Source organism: Aythya fuligula, chromosome 7 (genome assembly GCF_009819795.1).
Source record: "Aythya fuligula isolate bAytFul2 chromosome 7, bAytFul2.pri, whole genome shotgun sequence".
Lineage (NCBI taxonomy): Eukaryota > Metazoa > Chordata > Aves > Anseriformes > Anatidae > Aythya > Aythya fuligula.
In genome coordinates, this window is record NC_045565.1 from 4,338,999 (window position 1) to 4,362,628 (window position 23,630).

Genomic DNA, 23,630 nt, shown 5'->3' on the forward strand with positions numbered 1-23,630 from the left:
AGTCCAACAAAGACTACGTTCATATTTAACTGTATTCTCCTGTGATTTATTGAATTTAAAAGATATTTCCTAGGTGTAATAGTAACCACTCGCAGGAGTCTTTCCTCTGGAGCCTGAGGAGCTCTATTTTTACTTTCCTGTAAGAGCTTTGTAACCCAAGATGTTCAATGTCACTAAATATTGCTGGTTCTTTAAACTAATACTTACATTTAAAAATACATTGTCTTGAACATCTCTACAATTTTAGATGCAGTGACCTAGTGGTCTATGCAGAACAGACACACAGAGGGCGACCGAGGTTATCCCAGCCATATGTTAATGAGTGAAGGGTCTAGTGGCAAAGCACAATTGTTACTATAATACGAAATATGTCATTTTTGTGTTTACATTTTTATTATTATGTTATTATTATGTATATTGTTAATCTTCTGAAATTATCTACATATGAGCCTTCTACTGCTTTCTGTTCAATGTTGTCTTGTCCGAGGTTTCTTGTTTTTAGTGTATTCAGGTAGCCTGTTCAGATTGTAAAATATATAAAATGTGAAAGGAAGAAGCAGTATTATCAAACAGTAAAGTACAAACCTCTGCAAAACTACTTAAAGTGGTTAGAAAACATTATAATATTTCTCAGAGTATATAAAAACCAGATTTTTTTTCAAAAACGTAGAAGAGGGAACAGTTACAAACCTCTCCCTCTTCTCCATTCCTAACTTAATAATGAACCACAAAAGTACAATAAAGAAAGGAAAGCCTTTTAGCAAGAGATCATGTAAATATTTAAATAGATTGTACTCTGGGGGAGGATAAAAAACAAACAGCTGTCCCTCCTGCCCAGCAGCACTCCTGACATGCCATTCTTGTCCAAGTATTTCTTGCATATTTGCGTAAGGTGAAAGGGAAGGATCTTTAACTCTTTTTCCCTTCAGGTTTCAGTTTTTTGTTTTGTTTTGTTTTGTTTTGTTTTGTTTTTCCCTGCAAAGTGAACTGCAGATCCAAGAGCAGGATTCAACAGACAAAGCCCTGAAACTTGCAAGCTTTTTGTTCATGGGGAATTTTCCCATCTATACTCTACTCAGACTGAATGCTTTGATCCCAATGGCAGCAGCAAGCATTCTTGTCTTCCTTCCACCCAGAGATTTCCAGTGCTCGGGATGCAAACAGCCCCACAGCACAGTCTGAAGGCTTGTACATGGAAGATGCAAAATACTAATACTGAATATTAATGCAGTCAATTGCTACTCCTTCGGAAACAACTTCACTGGGACAACTCCCAGAGCAAGGCATTGACAAAAAGGGGAGGGTAAGAGAACCTGCATACAAAAATACCAAGATTACCCTCAGAAGATAAACTTTGTTTGAAAGAACCACGGCAAGAGAGACAGCACAGCTATGTGTATGTGCATGTTTTGGTTAGTGTTGCTCAGTGTACAAACAGTACAGAAAGTGAGGAAATCTCATATTTGTTCTCTGTACCCAACCACGAACAAAATGTTTCTATTCATTCCTAACACGTAATCAACAGTTCTGCTTGCTTAGAGTCAAGAGGGAAACTAACCTGGTTCAGCATAGCAGGAGGTTTGCCATCAACATGCAGAAGCCTGACACAGCCTTCTAAATAAAACAGGAAGATCTGAAATGCAGCTTGTTCCCGTAAGATTCATTAAATCTTTTCATACCAGTTCTTCTCAACCAACTTCAGTTGTTTTGCTTCCCAAGGACAGAGTACACATTTTTTAGGAAGCTCAAGGTACAACAGACCTCAAATTAGTTCTGCATTTCATGCCCCATCCTTGGATGCTCATATACATAGAGCTGCAAGAACAGAAGAGGACCTGACCACTATCAGACTTCCCAATTCAGCGGCAACTGCTACAACATTACCATCATGTGTAAATGCTTGCAATATAAGGGTCAGCTTCAGGATCCTTGATTCATTTCCTTACCATTAGCTTCACAAAAACCTTTATACCATGCACCTGTCAGCCATAGGTTGTCTTCCTTATAACACCATCTTCGCATAAATAAGCGCCAAAATATCAACATCAAAGCTACACCTCTCCTTTTCATGCTTAAATATCTAAATCTTCCCTCAGTTTCAGTAACGAAAAAGAAGGCCTACAAATTTGCAGAGAGTAATGGAATTGTTGTGACTCCCATCTGGAACTGGGTTCTGAGACACACGTAAAGCACATGCAAAATGGAATGTAAGTCTTTTTGGGGTTGTTAATACTTGAGAGAACCACATTTTTATCCCCTTATAAACACATATACCACATCTAAAGTCAGTTACCCATAAGCAATCCCTTTTGAAGCCAAAACCAAGTATCCACAATTTTAGCCAAAAGTATTTTATTTTTTTAAAAGCTGATATTACTGCATTTTGCAAAGGAGAAATTCTACCTGACTAATCCTGGCCTATAAACTTAGGACTGTTATGTAAATAGTTGGTGACGTTAAGCTGTGGTATTAAAGAAAACCATTTAAATTTATATCCATGAAGTTTAGGTCAAGATTTATGTGCAGGTGGGCAACAAAACTAAAGTAGGTGCAATATATACAACGTTTCTCATTTATAAAATAAAAAAAGGGTTTTGGAGAGCAAAAATGCACGCAGCACTTTACAGAGCTGTCTGAGCTTATTTTATTTCATAATTGTGGAAGAGAAGATAAACGTATGATACCTATCAGGGCCTAGACATCGCAGCAAGCCGGACAAGCAAACCCCCCCCCCGAGCCTCCCTTGGCTGCGGGCAGCCCCCGCCGCGCCCCCCGACCCCGCGCCGCCATTTGGCGGGAGCGCGCCGCCGGCGGTCACGTGCCGGGCAAGCACCACGGCGCGCGGGGCGGGGGAGGAGGCGGGGGGGCGCCGCCCCGCCGCGCGAGGGCTGAGCGCCGCGAGCCCGTCACGTGCCGGCGGCCGCGCACGCCCCCCTCACCGTCACGTGACGCGGTTTGTTGTTGTTGCGGCCTCCGCGGGGCGGGTGCCCGCGTGGGCGGCGGCGCGGTCACGTGCCGGGGTTAAATCGCTCCCTCGGGGGGGGGGAGGGGGCTGTGGCGGCGGCGCTGCTGCGCGCTGCGCCGGGCGGGAGGGGGGCGGCGGCTGCTGCTGCTCCAAGATGGCGGACGGGGAGGCTCCGCTCCTCAGGGCCCGCGCCGCCGGCGGCGGCCCCGCGGCAGCGGCCCCGAGCGCCGAGCCCGCGCCCAAGCGCCAGCGCCTGGCCCCGGACGACGGCGGCTGCGGCCAGGGCGCGGCGCCCGCCCCGCGGCCCGAGCGGGGAGCGGGGCCGCCGCCCGCTGCCGCCGCCGCGCCCGGGGAGCCGGCGGGGGAGCGGGCGGGCGCCGGCGGCCGCGTCCGTGCGGAGGGCTCGGGGCTCGGCGGGGAGGCGGCGGCGGCCCGGGGCCGCGGCGGGGCGGACAATGGGGCCGGGCGGCGGGGCCTGGCCCGGGCGGAGCCGCCGCGGCAGCGGGGCCGGGGGGAGGGGGCGGAGGCGGCGCCCGGCGAGGACGCGGCGGAGGCGGCCGCTGGCTGCGGGCGGGGGCAGCGCTCCAACGGGGTGGCCGAGGCCCCGCAGCCCGGTGAGCACCCGGCCCTCCCCTCTCCTCCCCTCCCCTCCTCTTCCTCCCCTCCCCTTCCTTCCCTTCCTTCTCCCTCCCCTCCCCTCCCCTCCCGTCCCTTCCCCCGGCTGTGCGCGGTGCGGGGCGAGGCGGGGCCGTGCTGGGCGGGGGGCGGGGGCGGCGCTGCTCGGCGGGGAGCTGCGGGGCGGCCGCGCCGAGGGTGGGAGGCAGCGCCCGGCCGGCCGGGGCACTGCGGCCTGTGCTGAGAGATGCTAAAGATCTGGTAACTCCTCGGAGATCTGGTAACTCCTCCGTGAAGCTCCAGAGCAAACTTCTCGGGGCCAAAGCTCTCCGACAGGGAACGGCGCTGCGTGCTGCGCCCGGAGCAGCCTCGCTGCTTAAAAACCTCCCTGGAACAGCGCGGGGGAGCCGATGGTCCCTTAGAAATGCCTGATGAGAAGCCCGCTGCCCCACTTGCTAAAACTCTCAGACACGCTTTGCTTTGTGTTGGCTATTTCTAGCAAGATCCCTTTTTCCCTTTGAGGAGCCAGGTGAATCCATAGGGAGCATTACGATTTGGGCTGTTACCTCAGGCTGTTTATCTGTCATGTTTCAGAAACACAAGACAGCGCGACCCGTATGTGATGAGTCTTTAACAATGTAGACTTTGATTCTGTACACAGGAGACTTAAAGGTTGTTGCAGTATAACGTTACACTTACTGATGGGTACTAATCAACTTTTTTTCCTTCATAATCATCTTTGCATAAGATGTTCACTAACTCCATGCATCATGAGACAGAAGTGAAATGCTGTAAATATATATAAAGAAATAGTAAAGTCAGAAGAGCACCTCTGTGCTCTTAGAGCAAGACGACGATAAAAAGCAAATTTCTGTCCTCTACCATTTTCCATTCTAGTCAGAGTAATTCATACAACTTATGTGACAAAGGAAAACAGGACAACACAACCTCTGAATAAAATATGGTGGTGTCTTGCAGTGGCCTTTATTTAAGAGTGAAGTGAGGTAACCTAGCTAGTATACTGTAGGAATTTATTCAAGTAGAGGTCAAAAACTATTGTAGTGATTCCTTGCTTAGAGACTGACCAAAACTTGTTTTCATTTGTTCATAGATTTTCAGCAAACTAAGCTATACTTGATCTGCCTTTCTAATAGAAAAGGTTGTTAGAAAAGCTCAGTAGTCTCTATTGTATTGAACTACTCAGGTTAAAACTTGAATTTCTCCTTAAACATTGGGTTAGTGTTGCACGCTGTAAAACAAGTATCTCGTTCCCCTGTAGAGTTCTTACTCTTGACATATGATGAAGTTAGGTTGAGTTACTCTGGCTCAAGGCCACTAGCTGAGCGATGTACGCCAGACCTGATGTACTGCAAGGTAAAACGGATGATAAATTTAGTGAAGGTGGTTCAAGGTAGCACGTTTTCTGTCATAGCTGAAATAGCATAAAAACATGTCTGTGGTCAGCAAGACAAAATTCTGCACCTCAATTGTGTCCAATTGTATTTGTTTTTAAATTCGCTCTTATAACCTAGTTAATAACCTAGCTAAATATTGTTCTGTAAGTGGTGGTGCAATGATTTTTATTCCGTATTACTGTTGGAGAAAAGAATTTTAACTGTACTTTATTTTTTTCTGGAACATGCAAATAAACGTAGTGCCCAGCACTTTGTAGAATGAAAACCTCACTCAGGTCAACATCCAGCCCACTGAAGCCAGTATTAATATAGCAAATCTGGCATTCAACCCAAGGCTTGTTAGCAGATCTTTAACTTCTTTCAAAAAACAGTGTTTAAATGGTGAAATGGTTTGTAATTCATTGCAATCAACTTGAATAGCATGCAGTTTCAGATTTTGTGATATATGAACTGCCGTTTGGCTCAAGTGTTGTAATATGTCATTGTGCTGTCTTGCAGATAACTTTCTTTTTAGCGATGAAATCATAGCCAATGGTTTTCACTCCTGTGATAGTGATGAAGATGACAGAGCCTCACATGCAAGTTCTAGTGATTGGACCCCAAGACCACGTATAGGTAGAAGCCTATATAATGTTCTTAGATCCTGTTTACTGTTGAACAGTTACTGAGTTCTTCCTAGTCTTCAAATGACTTACTCTGTTGCAAAAAAATAGCAATTACTGTTTTTCATCAGATTAGTTATTTCCTGTATCCTGTATGATACCTAAGGAACTTAAAAATGAACCTGAATTTGTATTTTGATTAAAATGTCACCTTTTTTCTGTAGAAATCCTGACATGATCCATGTTAAAGGCATAAATGCAAACTCATTGAATTGGAAAGTTGTTTGGAATATTTCTTGCTTACTTAGTATTATTCATACTTTAAGGATCAAGAAACACTTGTACAATTTTAGACTAATTATACTGTAGGGCCCACTGTCCTACGTAATACACGGACTAATAATTCTGAAACCGATGTCATCTGTTGCATAGGACCTTGGTAGAAAGCTTTTGCCTCATGCAGAGGTGAGAACTGCTCTGCTGGTGAGGTCACTGGTGACTCCTATGGGACAGGGTGGCAACAAAATATTTTAACTAAAATCTGACCATACATTCTCTTTACTGATCCCATCATTACAGGATCAATGTTGGCACCTTGTGGTTAAACATGTATGATAGTTTTCTTAGTGTAGCTTAGTATTTATTTTTTCTTCTACTGCCTTGAGTGTTTTTGGAAAGACTGATGGCTGTAGGAGGTTGTGTCTGAAATGATTGGTGTTAGGTAACTAAAAGAACAATAAAACAAATCCATGGACTGGTGGGCCCATTTGTCTCAATGAAAGACAAAAAAGCATAAGCATGTTTGTCTCTTCAACTAATTTCTGTGAATACACTGTGAAACTATGGAAAAACACCAATGAAGTCATGAAATAGAGATGTATTGTGAAAATCAAGTTGCCAAGTGAGTGCTTCTAAGAGCCATCAAGCTTGCTGTGAGCTGTGATTTTTACCTTGACTGATTTCCTAGGAAATGCTCCATGGATTAACACAAAATAATTATAAAACCCTAGCTAGGCTATCACTTCAGAATTTTGACGGATATGAACAGGGCATTAAATTGCATTACTAAAATGAAGTGGCAAGCATTAATCAATAGAGTGATGATCACAGTCGCATCAAATACTTGGCTCAGTTCATTTCCATTTTGCTTTGTTTTTAAATTTTCTTAGGTCCTTACACTTTTGTTCAGCAACATCTCATGCTAGGTACAGACCCGCGAACAATTCTGAAAGACCTGCTGCCAGAAACAATCCCTCCACCGGAACTGGATGATATGACGCTGTGGCAAATTGTCATAAACATTCTTTCAGAACCACCAAAAAGAAAAAAGCGAAAAGATATCAATACTATTGATGATGCTGTGAAACTTTTACAAGAGTGCAAAAAAATAATGGTCTTGACGGGAGCTGGGGTATGTATTCCTGCAATGACAGTATGAGAATATATAGGGAGATGGTTAAATTCTTATCCAAAGCTTTACAGCATGCAGATCTGACACTGGCAATGTTGGTAATCAAAGAATTGTGCTAGATGGGAAGAGGAGATACAAGCTGTCTGCTAGAATGATGCACACTGCAAGATTGGAGCTTAAATTGGAAATGACAAGATCTCTCTTCTTACAAGAAAATACTGTTAAACACTTAAACTCTTAAACAATTGCTTTCATGCAAACTAATTATGAAATAAAATTATATCTGCCTGTTCCAGAACATTTTCTATCCTAGTCTTTTTTTCATCTCAAACAAAGGTAATGACTTTCCTAATAAAGTCTCAGTGGATTTCTTAAAATGCCTGGTGGAGCTAGAGGGACTACAAGAATAGGACTTGAAAAGGGAAGAAAAAAGGAGGGGGTTGGATTCTGCAAAGAGTTTGATTGGATTTCAGTAGACTGAATATTACTTTTTGTGCCACACTGTGATGGTAATAAGATTACTCACTGCTTCACTAAACAATGCTTGAACTGTTGTATATCTGCAGCTTTATACCTCTGTACCTGATCATGGTATGAAAACTGATCTTTTTCTTTTGCTTCTGTTGGTCATACACAGGGGGTGTGACACTTCAGAAAAGATGATAATCCAACTCAGACCAGTTTTTCAGAAAAGCACCGTTATTTCTATTATCCATTCTTGCTCTTCCTATGATTGCTATCATACACCTGTTTCCCTTCCTCTTCCTATAGTATTCTGGGCTAGTGTGGGGCAATAAATTAGCTTTAGACTACTACAGTGCTTAGCTTAGTTTATCAGAAGCGTTTTATTCATCAAAAGCAAGAATCTATTCTGTTACTGCATTAGCATGTGTTAAAAAAAGTGAACCACCTTGTCCCAAGCTAAGTTAGCAGCTCAGTGATCAGTAAGACATATTTAATGTAACTCTTATGTTAAATTTTTGTGCACTTCTTACCTTCTTACAGGGCTTTCAGTACTAAAAGTTCTAGTGTCCTAATACTGCATGTATGGGTTGTACTAAAGTTTTCTGGGGGACCTGGTAATCAAACTTCGTGCTGTTTCTCCTGCTTGAGTTGAAAATTCGGTTAGTCAAAAAAAAAAAAAAAAAGGAAAAAAAAGATGCATGGAACCGAGGCTGGTTTTGTTGCTCATGTTTGTGAGCGCTGAGAATGCAGGGATGTGGCTTCCCAAATGCGTTGTATCACAGTAACTCTTTGTGTCCAATATGTAGTTTTGCTTATTGCAGAAATATATTTCAGGTGTCTGTGTCTTGTGGAATACCTGACTTTAGATCAAGAGATGGCATCTATGCACGCCTTGCTGTAGACTTCCCAGACCTTCCAGATCCTCAAGCAATGTTTGATATAGAATACTTCAGAAAGGATCCCAGGCCATTTTTTAAGTTTGCAAAGGTATGGTTTTCCAGCTGTTCTTTATCTTGGTCAGTAAAGACAAATAACAGTATTAGGATATGTAATTCAGATTTTGAATTACTCTGTTAACAGAATGGTATCTTTGTCTTTTGTTAAAAAGATAGAATTTATTTTAATGAGACATCTCATTCAGTAGCGTGTTGATTCTTCTCTTGAGCAGTTCTTTGCAATCTATTGATTTTATATCCTCAGTGTTGCTTTAGTCATTGTATGCAACCATGTATTAGACTTACGGAAAAGACTTAGCAACTTTTTTTTAAAGCAAATTTCAACTGTTTCTGTTATAAGTTCATTGTGTGTACAACCATTCCAGTTGGTGTTTCTGATTTCAGGGAGGATAAATAAAAGCCTTAAATCCTCAATATTCCTAGCTGCTGTTACATTCACTAAAAAAAAAAAAAAAAAGAAAAAAGAAAAAAAAAGAGAAATTTCTGGTCCACACATAAGTAATACAGAAAAATAAATTTGCAGTGCTGTGGCATGCTGTTTCATGTCATAGAACTTACTCTTGTTTTATCACTGTATTTAAGGTTAGGAGGAGTAAAGCAGCTTCATGCACTGATGAGTTTGTTCTTGTTTCAGGTTTTGATGTTGTCACAAGGTTCTGTACATCTTAGGAAATTCAAGTCTTTTTACAGGGATTGTGTTAGTTTAAAAAAAAAAAACAACTAAGGATGTAGCAGTTTACATAAAGATGATAGTGATAAACAGTTTAATTATAGATGCAGGGATTATCTCTCTGAGACAAGAAGGAAATATAGAAACTCTAGCTATTGAGAAACAAAAAATTGCTACAGGACCAGTAAGGACTGGTGAAAACCTATCACTGCTGATTGTGCTCACTTTCTCCTCCCTTTGCTCACAGTTAGTACTACTGCTCTGTTATTGATCCAGAGATTGGAAAAGAGAAACCAACGCATGCCTCAGTTGCTTGGTTTTCTCTGAACATCTGTTACTCAGATTCTAACACGTTTTGATGTTCATTCAAAATATTCAGTACCTTGGCTTTTTAATATCAAAATAATTAAAAAAAAAATACAAAAAAAAACTTTGAAGTCTTCCTATATGCCCATTTACCAGAATGCTGTTGGCTACTATTTTTTTCCTGAAATAAGTTCTTATTTTCTGTCCTGTGGTTTAGCTAGATTATTGCTTCTTTATTCCATGAAATCTTTAAGTTCCTTTAACTCTAGAAGCAAAGAATGGCCAAATAGATTTGCAAGTTCATGGCAAGTCAGCACTTCGGATATTTAAAAAAAAATAAAATGAAACTATAGCAACTCTGCAAGCTATTTACCCTGTCAGAGCAATGGTTAATTTACTCAGCATATTTGGACTTGGAGATGAATTTGTTACTTTAGTACATATATTTTAAGGCACATTTATTGTACATGGGCTTTGCTCTATGTTTAGTGTACTTCCCAGTGTGTACTATCGTTTGCCTCACTCCCTTTGTTTTTGTATATCTATGGCAAGAGGTCTGCCATTGATCACCGTACGTACGTGCATTTCTAATTCTCTAGTCAATCTCACTTTCCTTACCATTAGTGCTAAAAACTCATTTTAGTTCCTGCTTCCACTTTTTCAGTGCCTTCTGTCCTTTCACACTTTTCTAATTTCCCAGAACGACCCTTCCCTTTGGTTCCTGTGTATTTATTTGTATGGCTAGTGGTGGCAGAGCACATCTTGCTTGTTCAGACAAAGATACAGAAGGTCTTAAGACCACACAAATATCTGATAATTGTGTAGTAGCCTAGTTACAATCCAGGTGATACCACCATAAGCAATCAATGATCACTGCTGCAGTTTACGTACAAAGACCTATATAGCTTCAGCAACGTGAGTAACTTAAAATATTTTTGTGGAAAACAAATACTTTCGAAAAGCCTCTTTTGCTTGTTAATTGTTAGACTATATGGTAGCCAAAGCAGGGCTGTCACAAAGATAAATCAAACAGTCCACTGTTGTGCTAGAACTTGTGGTTCAGTTTTAAGTACCTCCTGGTAAAGGCAGGCAGCAGCCTGCGCCTTGCTAACTTGCTGTATTGAGGCCTGCCTTTCCCAGGTGAGGCTCAGTGGTGAGAGTGATTGGAGAGCAGAGGGTCTGGAATCCAAGTTCCTCCTCTAAATAAGTGCTGCAGAACAACAGACAGTTGCTGCTGCTGATGTCCTCCTGGTCACACAGCAACTGGAGGAACTGCTCTGGGTGGTCCTCTCTAGGCAGAGGTTCCTAGTGGTTCCTTCATTTGGGTACCCACACTTCATTTTTCGTTTTGGCTGGCTCCTTGTTCACTTTGAGCAAGTGTTCACTGTGAGCAAGCATTCTATAAAAATGCACCCCTTTTTTGCAGTATGTTCCTTAAATGCCTTTTTACTCTGCCTTGAGCTCATGGAAAGGCTGAGCATCTCTCAGGGCCTTTGGAACTGCTCTGCTGAGCCATAAGGTTTTAATTGATGGCTGTTGTAATTGGCTAAATTTGCAAAGCTGCTCTGAGTACCACCTGCCTTCCACTTTATGTCCAATCTGTAGTTCTGTTGTCTGGGCATTAATTTCCTATGAACGGCTGCTGATACTGCTGATGAATAAAATCTGTTTATCCTAAACCAAAAGACTAGAATCCAAGTTGCTCATGCAATTTTTATCTGACTGCTGTTAAATCATGCATGTTTCTAATAGCAAACACTGAGGTTGCTTGACAAAAGGGAAAAACAACCTTCCTTTCTTATAGTTCTCAAAACCAAGACAGACCTAGACCTTGCTTTGTGCTGCACAAAGACCAGAATGCCAACTTCCACATGGAGCAATTCATCCTGGTACGACAAGAAGCTCAGCTTTTGAAAGAAGAGTTGGGTCTGAGAGAAATGGCAAAATGCAAAGGGGATGACTACAGAAAATACATAATTGCGGCTCCTACTGTTTAGGTCTGCGTAAATTGCTGCAGTTTTGTATTCATACACACTTTCTAACGTACTTTTTGAATTCCACAGGAAATCTATCCAGGACAATTCCAGCCATCTCTCTGTCACAAGTTCATAGCTTTGATGGATAAAGAAGGAAAACTACTTCGCAACTACACTCAGAACATAGACACATTGGAACAAGTTGCTGGAATCCAAAGGATAATTCAGTGTCATGGTTAGTGATGGTAGTTTCACTTAATTTTACATATATGAATGATGTTTACTGGTGAAAGTAACAAGGTAGTTGCTATTGGGATTGATATTTTCGCTTCCTTCAATTGACATCTCTCAGGAACAAGTACTCTGCTTTTAAAATAGTTTAGTGTATTAGGTTAAATTATTACCAATAGAATAACAAAACACAATAACAAAGAGGTTGAGAAACATTTTCTTCAGACACATCAGACCGTAAAGCCCAATTTCATGTTTGTAGCCAACACTCTCGTATATTGCATTTTTTTCATTAAATGCACTAAACTTTCCTGAATTTAAACTTTCCATTATAGCTTCAGGAAAAACTTAGAGTTCCTTGTAAGTGTTTCTTGGTATGTTCCACCAGGCTTCTTAAAATTCAACAGGAGAATGAATGGAAAATTGTGTCAGCAGGAAGACTAGGGACCAGACAAAGATGAGTTTAGCCAAAACACGTATTCTATGTGTCTCTCTGCTACTTACAGGACTGTGTACTTTACAGGCTGAAAACGCAACTTTTTTTTGTAAGTTAGCTCAAGTATTTTAAGCAGAGGTATTTCAAGCGGAAATACTATTTTCAGAAATAATGCTTGATAAATGGTTGTCCTTTTACATCAGTGAAGATCCACAAGCTTAGACCTTCCCTTTTATTATGTTTTTGGTGTTTCTTTATATTTACGTATGAGAACAGTATGAAATTTGTTAGTGAGATGGAGTTTAGCTTAGAATACATTCCACTGAAACCTCAAGGTACCTTGTCACTTCAGTGACTTACCTTATGTATAAAATACTACAGATTAATCAGCTGTTGAACAGAACATCACGTTATTACACCTTCAGTGTCAAACATTCTCTAATTATGATGTCAAATTAAGTGGAATCTTCTAATTAGTTGCTTGATATGCTTTCCTTTTTGAAAAAACTGCAGATGTCAAGCTAAAAGGTCAAGGATCCATTTTTAAGCAAAGAAAACACTTTTTGGAGTGCGTGTATAGATCACTCAGATTTCAGCAAATAAATTGCTTAAAAGCAGCGTTGATGTTTGTAAGACCTGACCTAATGCTGGTATCGGCATTAGAACTGGAACTGAAGAGATTAACTGCTAGGTTAACAGTAGGCTAACTCCTGATCTCAAAGTAAGACTACATGGAGCTGTTCTAGTCAGTTCATGCTCCTTGCAGGAAGGAGAGAGAATGAAATGTTGGAGGATGCATTTCCAACAGTGGTAACAGCTAGAGGGAAGGGATAGTTGGTTCTGCCTGAACAAGACCCACTTGTTACTGTTCTCACAGTATCCAAAGTAAAATCTAGAGAAAGTTATATGCTGTTCTTCTCTGTCTCAGCTGTCAGCAGTTCAGGGATGCCAGCCTGGTACTAGAGATCAAAAATTTACCCATTAACTGTGACTGGCTCTTAGAGAGTCTAATTCAACCTTTTCCAGGGAGCAAACTCACTTGGCTTCCTTATCTACAAGGTTTAGCTCAGTGCCAGATTTGTCAGTTTGCTTTATTCATAGTAAATGTGATGCTCTGTCCTGGTGACCAAAGAGCATTCCATAGAATCCAGCTCACGGAATAACCCAAATCTAATGTTAGTTTCCATACGTACTCAGTGTATCATGCATTTTATTTTGGTTATCATTCCTTGTTAGGTATCTATCATGAATTTCTGGTGTGGTTGTGTTTTTGCACATCACTGACGCATTCAAACTTTCCACTTTTTCAGTTGCATGCTACAGTAATCAGATTTCAGACCAGCTTTAGTGTATATCCTGTAACAGTAGAAAAAATGCTGTGGACTTTGAGAATCTGCAGCTTTTGGAAAGTAGCACTGGTGGTTTTGAGTCTATCAAGCTTTATCTGACTTACAGTTATGCTGCTCAGTAATAAATGCTAGTTGACTAATGGTAGTGGCAAAAAAGAAACTGATGTTCTGTTGTTTAAGGGTTTGTACTTGTATCTTTATTGTTTTTGTCTCTCTGTGAGAGCTTGAAATTAATCATGAGTGTACCAATGGCAAGGAACCTTGGAATGGCTTGGGGAGTTTATGAACACTTCAACATATTTCATGCCACAGAACTACAGCAAAGCGCTAGTATGAGAACTGCTGTATCTTACATGTAGTTCGTGAATCTAAAATGCCTTTTGCATTCAACCAACGCATCTGGAATTAGATCATACTCCTTACCATTGCTGTAGCTGAATGATAGAGGATGTGGGGCAGCCTAACTTCTTGCTCTTGTCCCTTTGACAGTGGAAAAAAATCAAAAAATAGTGTTGGAAGTAGGTGCTAACAGATGCCTCGGAGCATCTGCTAGTCTGACAGATGTGTCTGTGACATACCATATGAGGAGCAAGTAATGTCTAGTCTTGAGCATCTGTTCTTAGCTGTTTCCAGGTTTTTAGCTGTTCCCACCTTCTGCGCATACTTGACACTTCCAATATCTTAATTATTACCTTTTTTAAAGTTTCCTTTAGAAGAGACTTTTCCGCCACCTTTTAAGTTACTCCCCCGCAGTGGGAGAGCAGGGCTTTCTTCTTGCCCTTTATTGCCATTAGGAATTAGAGATCTAGACTCTAAATGCTTGCACAGTTTGGAGGAACAATGCAGTATTATTTGTTGTCATGCATGCGGGATATCCTACTGCTAAACCAGACTTGCTCCTGACTAACATCTGGAAGAACTACCTTTTAGTATCACAGGCATCTTTCTCTTAAGTTATTTTTTAATGACTTTTTTTGTCTTTCTTTAGCACTGCAATATAATAGCCTTTGTGTCATAACATCATTGGCAAAAAGACTGAACCTGAATTACTGAATATTCCTTACTTTTACCATATGGGTTTTTTCCTTTAGGTTCCTTTGCAACAGCTTCCTGCCTGATCTGTAAATACAGAGTTGACTGTGAAGTTGTTCGAGGAGATATTTTCAATCAGGTAAAAACTTAAAAGTCACTGCAGCTTTCTAATAAGTAACTCTTAAAACATACAAAAAATTGATTGCTTAAAAGATCTGCATTTGTTTTTAAAAGACTCATGACTTAAAAGCATCTTCCCGTGTATTTCGTATGTTCCTATCTGTATTTTAGCATTTGCTCTAGTATTTAAAAATATACTCAATTACTACACTGCAAAGTGAGGTATTGGGAAGAACAAAACCATAGTCCATTTCTAATGGTGACTCTGAGAAAAGTAGAGCTTAAAATGGTAAGTAGGAAGTTTGATTTATACCTGTGTTATGCTAATCTCAACTCTTATCACACTGAGAAAGTATTCTTAGCTATTTATAACATCAGTTGCTCTTAGAGCATTTATGTACATTAAAAGTGTGTTTAAATTGTAGATGATGCATGGAGAAATTGCGCAGTATAAAGCAGTCTCTGACCAGAGAGAAGGATATGAAATGTCTGATGTGTACTTTCTAGGACTTGTGAACTGTTTTGTATTCCCAGCTCCCCACATCTGGGTGTGAAGTGCTCCAGAGCCAAGTCAGGAGTTAGTTCTGCTCTGTCAGACTAGAATAAGCTTTGGCTTGGTCGGACCCTCTTTGCTTTCATTCCCTGTCTTTTGAAGGAACAGAGATAATGATCAAAAAGATCCTGTATATATAAGTGGAATGAGACTTTGTTGTGGGTTGATGGAGTCCACAGTTGCAATTTTAAATGAGAAACATGAAGAGAACATCTTTCAAGGACTGCATTTGAAACAGAACTCAATGAGAGCCTTTCAGAAGAGATGTTTGAGTAAAAGCTTTAAGAAATGCCAACCTCATAAGACTTAGGCTTTGTAGCATTGAAATATTGGATGTTTGAAATGTGGTTTACTTTGCTATTAACCTTATTTCTGAGAGTTTTCTTACAGATGCTTGCTACTCCTTTACCTCAAAGCCAGTTGGTTGGGGTTTGGGCTTTGTTTCTTGTTTTCCTTCTGAACAACTCTTCCTAAGCATGTTGTAGTTTGTTTTGATCAGTGGTCAGGACTCCTTCTCCTAACAAGGCTTGAATCATTGTACTTTTATATGTGGAACTGAACTTCTGCCCTGATGGCTTGTGGCCAGCAGAGGAAGTGTGGGGAAGGGGATAGAAGCCCGTAGCAATACTTGCGAACAGTGAGAACAACGAGGGTTTTGAATTCCAAGAACAAGACTGAAGAAACCTCTGACATGCAATCTGTCAGCCCTGCTCTTACAGTATGGTTGCTGGGTATCTCAGTCAGAGGGAAGCCCTGGCTGTTACTGTGCAGAACAGTAATTTCGTATGGTTATTGCTGAATATAATTTCACACAACAAGAAATAGAGCTATTGAAAGAAAAAAACATCCTTCTTCATGCCTTCAAAACAATTGTTCTATTTCCCATCATCTCTATTCCATAGTTCCCACTTCCCAAACTGGTGCTGTGTGGTTTCTTTTTATGTTACCTCTCCAGAATACAGAATTTGGTTCCTTAGATATTTAAAGAAATCTGTTCTATATGCACAAAACAAACCATTGTCCGTTTCAACAGCTCTGTTTCTCTAACAAGCTCTCCCCATCACAAAATGGTTTTGCAACTTCAGTCCTAGTATTGAGTCCACTTTCTATTCTCCGCTGTCCTTCACTACCTGGAAGTTCAGTTATATGTGGCCCCAGGTCATTTTCCATTAAAAAAAATTATCTTTCCTTTCCTCTGGTCCTTCCCCTTAGAGTCCTAAGTGCTTCACAAGAAATTATCTAGCATCTTTCTGTCAGGATTTCCTTTCCACATATTAGAGGCTGATAATTAAGAACATCTGGTTATAAAACTACCCATTTCGTGCTGCTGCTCCTCATTCTTTGGCCAGTTCAAATGGAATGCCCTAGTTCCCTGTAGCGTGATTCTTTTTCTAGGTTGCTGTATACAACCATCCTTCTGGATAAGAAGCAGCAGCCATTATAAATCACACAGGAAAAAAAAAACTTGATAGTAATTTTCTGTTACTTCCAAAAATACGAATTTCACTTTGCTTTTGACGATTTTAGGCAACTTCAGGAAATAGCAAAAGCATCTCAGATTTAGGAAGGACCATGAAAACATGCAACTGGCCTTGGATGTTCTTAAACCAAGATAATCTTTACTTATCTTGTTTTTGATATACTGATAACATCAATAGCCCACGAGGAATTCCAGTTCTCTGTGGTTAGACGAGTACAACAGCAGAGGTGGTGGGGCTCTGGGGAAGTGCTGCCTCTGGAGGGAAAGAGAATCCTAGGCAACTGAGTGGCCAGTTATCTAGCCTTAACTTCTTGGTATCAATTTCAGCTCTTGGAATAGATCTCCCCCTTACTGACGACCTTTCTGGGGATTAGCAGAGAAGATGGTGAGTAGTGTAGTGTTGAAACATATTTATGGGCCCCTTACAGTAACTCAAACATCTTGGATAGGGACATCAGTTGCTCTACAGAGATCCGTTAAACAATGTCATTAGAATTCCTGCAGGAGAGGTTGGGATCGATTACTATCGCTTGGTCTTTTTAGCCAAATTAGAAGTTAGAGATCTTCGTTTCATCTTCCTCCTAATACAGAGTAAATATATTTCCTTAATCTTGCAATTTAAAATGCAAAGAAGGCATTACTACCTTCAACAGATGAAACAGCAGGGTAAACAGTTTCAGAGAAGCTTGTGTGCTATTAGCTGTCTTTTGAATACGTAGAGATCCAAGGAAAAAAAATCTCAAGATTCATCCTGCCCACCTTCTGTGTTTTGGCAATTTTTTAAGTTGGCTTCCCTTTAGCATGTGGATTAATATTTTTAGCTTGGGGGAGGTGATGAAGGTTTTCTCTATACTGCTTCCTAGTTCTTGTGCTACAGTGCTTCTTACACATCTCTCATAAAAAGTTTTCCTCGAAGAAGGATTAGATACTTCAAAGACTTGAACCTTGGGAAAGGTCCTTTGATTAGGTCCTTTAGCGTTGCAAGCTAAAGGTCCTTCCTACAGAGGAAGGCCTTTAGCTTGCAGTGCTTTCTCATGTGGAAAACATTGTCTTTTGCTACACTGCAGACATCAATAAATTGGTTCTTTGGTTTAAACAGTTATGTATTGTCTTTTTCTGTACATAGCCTGTTTACAAGGGGGAGTTGTGTTTAAATGTCTTCTTTGATGTATCTTTCATGTGTTGTTCTATTACAATAGATAGTACACATCTCTTTACACCTTTACAAAGCACTAATTTGCTTGTGAAGACTGCTATAAGATTACAGCTCCTTAAATTTATTTTGGGATATTGTACTTGTTAAGAGTATAGCTAAGAGAACTTTTCTGTTTGAAAGAACAATTGTTCAGTAATAAGTTCTGCCTGTCTATACTTGCATCACTCACCTTCTTGCTTCTTCTCCCTGAAAGAGTCCTAGGAAAGAGTTGAAAGTGGCCAGAAAACCCTCTGGTTTCAAGAGGGGAAAGGGAACCTGCTTCTCCACCAACATAACTCCCCACTACCTCCTCTGCTCCATTTCTGGAGGAATTGGAGAAGCTTAAAATGGAGACCAAAAGTTCTGCTCCGTGTTCTTGTACTGTATGCTTTTTGCTAGCCATCTGCCACAGTGCCATGTTGCTTTATGCATGTAACATTCTCCTTTTGGAGGAGAAAAGGAAGTAGAGAGGTGAAGCTGTACAGTATACTGTTTGATTAGGAAGGGTTTTGTATCAGACTGTGTAATGAAAACTGATAGTGAAATCAAAGCTTTTTTTCAGATTAACCCAAGAGAAATATATTCCTATCCAGTAGGAGGTTATTAGACTTTGGTGTTGAGCGTGACTTCTAGACTTTGGCTTAGTTAGATAAGAACTGTGGTGCAGTTTGATGGTTTCTCCATTTTGAATGAAAAGGACTCCGTCTTTATTCCTGCCTTAGTTCCATTTCTGTGTCCATTTGCTGCAGACTAGGCTAAGAAATGTACTTACCTGTACATCCACAGGAAAATAAAATCAGGAAGTATCACTGAAACATCCTTGTCTTTTGCCAAAATAAGTCACCTTGAATTGCCCAAATCTAATGTTTTCAAGGTCACAGCCACAGTGGTAATCTAAGCTGTTCTACTGCAGGTTGTTCCTAGATGTCCCAGATGTCCACCTGATGAACCGCTTGCCATCATGAAACCAGACATAGTGTTCTTTGGAGAGAATTTACCTGAGCAGTTCCATCGCGCCATGAAGTATGACAAAAATGAAGTTGATCTCCTCATTGTCATTGGGTCTTCACTGAAAGTAAGACCAGTAGCATTGATTCCAAGTAAGTAACTATCTCTGGTAATTTCTTCTAAAATTTGATTCAAAGTTGAATTCTCAGTTAAGAGCTCTAAGAATGGCTTGGGGCTTGATTCGGTGAAGAAACTAGGTTAAGTATTTAGTTTTCTACTAGGAATGTAAAGCTGAAATGCAAAATGGACAAAGTAACAAAGTCTAAGTGCTTTCTCTGTGCTCAAGGCACAATATGGATGTGAAGGTAATGAAATTATAATCCAAAAAGCTACTTGTTTAGAACTTGATTACTTTGTTCTAAGATTAATTAATTTCTCTCCCAGCTCACACTATCCGTTCAGAATTACTTTAAAGGCAGTACTTTACACTGGTTATTTATTTGCCTACTGAATGCAAGATTACTCATACTGAACAAACTCTCCCAGTGCAAGCCTGAGAAAGGCATGTGCTGACCCCCTCCTGTTAACTAGGAACAGCACCACATCCATGGCTTTTGTGGTAACACCCTCAGACTGATGGGAAGGGCATAGACTAGAAAGTCAGGATCCAATACACAAACCATTGCTCCATCCATGTCTTAGGACTGGATTCATTAGTTGATTATCTGAGGAATTAATACTGGGTTACTAGCCTGGTGGGTTTTGGAGCCCTGACTGTCAGAAATGGGTTGAGCAACCCCATACAGCACAAGCTGTATTTGTAAATATTTTTCCCTAATTAAGGGAATGCCAGTTACCATCAGTATGTTCTTTGTGTACACTTAAGTACATCAAATGAATGCATAGGATATCTGCAATCCATCTAAGACGTTATAGTATTAACTTTAATAATATTTTTAACACTCAACCAACCATAGCTTAGTTGGAGTAGAAAAACACCTTTTACTGGGGAAAAGAAGTGTGTGGGGGGAGAGAATCTAGTTGGGCTACAGTAGGCATAACCAAAACAGCAGCTTGAGGTGTTAAGTTTTAAGACTTGATTGTACTCTTCCAGATCTGTCTGTTTTGGTCTCATTGCAAGTGAATGCATGAAAAGAACTCAAGAAATCAAATTTCCTAACTAGATCTCTGGTAAAAGTCAAGCTGAAATGACTACCTTGAAATTATCAAATGACTACCTTTAAATTATCTTTCCTATGTACAGGTTCCATCCCCCATGAAGTGCCTCAAATCTTAATAAATAGGGAACCTTTGCCTCATCTACACTTTGATGTGGAGCTTCTGGGAGACTGTGATGTTATTATCAATGAATTATGTCAAAGGCTAGGTAGCGAATATACAAAACTTTGCTACAATTCAGTAAAACTTTCAGAAATAACAGAAAAGCCTCCACGACCGCACAAGGAGCTTGAAATGCACTCATCTGAGCTACCACCTACCCCTTTAAACATTTCAGAAGACTCTAGTTCACCAGAACAAATGACTCCACCAGATTCTGTGGTGGTGTCCTCGGAACAGCCAGCTGAATGTAAGGTAGAGAACTGTGATCCTGCCTCAGAAATTCAAACGAGCTGCACAGAGGAGAAGCTTCAGGACACACAGACATCCTCTGAAAACCCTGAAAATGCTACTAGTGAATTAATGAACTCTGAAACAATGAAGGAAAATGGAACCACCAACGGAGAAAACAAAGAAAAAGAAATATTGAAGAAGTGCTGGGTAAACAGACCTGCAAAAGAACAGATTAGCAAAAGGCTGGATGGTGAGTAACTTATTTCAGTATTCCGCAGATTTTGACTTTAATTGTTTATTCTAGACTTACTTCGAAGCAATAAATAAGTTGCCCTTGAGGGAATCAGTGTTCTCTGTGGTTATTTGTGCTCAGACAAGTGTCTACCTACCTTTTTCAGCATTATGGAGTTTCTTCTATTGGAGAAGTCAATAGGAGCATTTTTTGTAATTTAGAGTATTTTTTTAAATCGGTGATTACTAGAAAGATCAGAGGTTAGGAGGTTGAAGCTCAGTATCAAATCAGCGCTTCTTACATTTCCAAATGCACTTGCAGAAAAATAAGATGGATCCTGGGCTTTTAAGATAGTGGGCACAATACATCAGTCTTCAGTCTGGTAGCTGTCTCGTAGGACTGACTGATGAAGCTGTGGTAAGATTTGAAAAGCAAATTGCACAGTTGGATTTTGAAGTGATATTTGAAGATACTTGCCAAGGAAGCCTTTCAGTAGGCAGTCTGTTAACTGATGTAAACAAGTAATCACATCAGAAACGCGGTACGGATGGAGAACCAGGAATTGCACTTTTCTAAAGCAACTGTTTAAACTTTGTCAAATACTCCGTACAGTGGGTTCCAATTTTGTGTTACAACTAATGGCAATCTAGCTGTGAACACACGTACCACTGAAAAGCACTGCTAAATTACAGTTTAAATACTGTTTTCTGTCAGAGGGAGTGGGGAGAAGAAATACCAAGCTTTCCAGTGAAGCATGTTACATGCTGTTCCTAATGAGACATTGAAATAAATGGATTTCTAATGTAGCCTTATTTGTCAGATAAGCTTGACTTTTGAAAATACATCTATGCAGGTAACCAAATATCTGCAAGATCTTGTATGAGTAACTTACTTTAGCTTTCTACTTCTCCAGGGCAGCCTGCTATAGCTGCCCCTGCTTGAGCAGAGGGGTTGGATCAGGTGACCTCCAGAGGTCGCCTTCCAACCTCAACCAGTCCGTGATTCTGTGATACTGACTTCTAAAATTCTGTTTCAGGTACTCAGTATCTATTTTTACCACCAAATCGCTATATTTTCCATGGTGCTGAGGTATACTCAGATTCTGAAGATGATATCATGTCTTCTAGCTCTTGTGGGAGTAGTAGCGAAAGTGGCTCATGTCGTAGTCAGAGCTTAGATGTGGAAGATGAGAGTGAGATTGAAGAGTTTTACAATGGCATAGAGGATGAGGATGCTCCAGAAAGGGAAGAAGAAGCTGGATTTGGGGAAGATGGAGTTGAACAAGATGCAGTTGATGAATCAGCTTATACAAATGAAGCTGCAAAGAATGATCCAACAAGCAACAAATTGTAAAGCGATCACTGACTGGTTACAGGAACTTTCCACCAGCATTAGGAGCTTTGGCATGTCAGGATGAATGTTTACGTCTGAATTTAGAGCAACAAAACCATAAGGATGTAGTGTTTATAAACAACTAAAACAGATTTTCATGCTTAGTTTTTTACCTTTTTCAATAAAATTCTATTACTGCACACTCAACACTAACTCATCTTTTTTTTTTTTTAAAGGTACTAGGAATATCTAAACAATTGTCACTATGTTCACTTTTAAGTCAGCTGTCTGATCAGGCATCCATGTATATAATACATATTTTTGCTTAATGAATTTCAGCTTGTATTATTTTTAAACAGTTTTGAAAAAGCCATTGGAATGTTAAACTAATATAAAGGGAACAGCTAATTTAGACCAAAGAATGGTATTTTCACACCTCTTGCTTTGTAACAGTTTGGTTTATTTAAAACCTTCTTATGCTTCTGCTAAATTTTTCAGTCTTGCATAGTCTGTCATTAAACACTGGCATTTTCTAAGACCTACTGTGGCAGCTAATTTTTTGCTTCAACAGTTACTTTGTATGTTTGAGACATACTTAAATGTGAGTAGATAGTTAAAAATGGAAACAAAACAGTAAGCACTTGAAAAATCCTGCTCTGTTTTTTAGACTGATCAAGAAGTGCTGTGAAAATGCTTAAGTTATTGAGTTTAATACTTCCTGTGGACATGAAGCAATGTTGACATTGGCTCCTTAGCAATTATAATACTGGAATACTGGTATTTTAAACAAAATGGATCCCCTACGGTAGAAGTTTTTCAGGTTGTATACAGAAAGTCAAATATAGTGCAGCTTGCATTAAAAATAGTATTTGATAAATTGCCAAGGAAGCTTGGCTGAGTACAGAATAGTGTTCCTACCAGCGTGTGAAAAAGTGCAAAAACCAAATCTTTCTGTAATACTTAAAGCTGTAACAGAATCAGGAAAAACTAGCTCAAATAGTGAGCGGTTCTGCTTACACCGCTGAGTAGATAAAATACAGATGAACAACCTAACCTGGAAGCATGCTGTTTTGAGATGATGTCTCAGGTTAGGAAAATCGTATTTCCACCTGCTAGCTCCACTCACATCTTAAAAGCAAAGCGGCTACTCCAATTATTACACTGCATCTTCAAGTGCTAGGCTGCCTTAAAACTGGATGTTGCAAATTTTCAAGTGCAGATTGTTTCCAAGCCTTTAGAATAATTTTGTAAAAATTGCACAGTGCAGTAGTAAGTGAAACAGCATTTTTATATAAACCACTTTTTCAACATTGGCCCCAATGATCTCTACGATGTAGATTATTCATATACTTTGCTTTAATATTTATTATTACAATTTTGGAAGATGTATAGTAGCTGTTCTTCGAACATGAGATACATCAGAAAATAAGTATTTAAGAACAGCCTTCTGTATTCATCTGAAAATGTTGGCATGTTGTCTCATTGTCCAAATTTAATACAGCTCTTATTTGCCTACACTAAAGAATGCAATATGTTTAGTTTTCACTTGCATGTCACAATGTATTAGTTTGTGCTATAGGAGATATTTTAAATTGAAATACTTTGTTTTAAATTATTTTTACAGTGAGGATTGTTTTCTGCTCTTTTATATTGTATATAGTGTCTTTTATGTAATCTACTGGCATATGTTTTGTAGAAGACTGTTTAAAATAACTGGCTATCTTCCTGCAACTTTTGAAATACAAAACCAGTGTTTTATACTCGTACAC

The 23,630-nt window shown here is 40.0% G+C and overlaps 1 protein-coding gene across 1 annotated transcript; it reads left to right on the forward strand.

The window, feature by feature from the left end:
• The first annotated feature begins 3,119 nt into the window (after positions 1-3,119).
• Positions 3,120-22,787, forward strand: SIRT1 (sirtuin 1). Its single transcript, XM_032191260.1, has 9 exons — positions 3,120-3,579; positions 5,494-5,610; positions 6,767-7,008; positions 8,308-8,460; positions 11,469-11,616; positions 14,489-14,568; positions 18,691-18,877; positions 19,990-20,547; positions 21,566-22,787. Exons 1-9 carry the CDS (start codon positions 3,120-3,122, stop codon positions 21,880-21,882), a joined length of 2,262 nt encoding a protein of 753 aa, XP_032047151.1. The 3' UTR covers positions 21,883-22,787.
• The last annotated feature ends 843 nt before the right edge of the window (positions 22,788-23,630 follow it).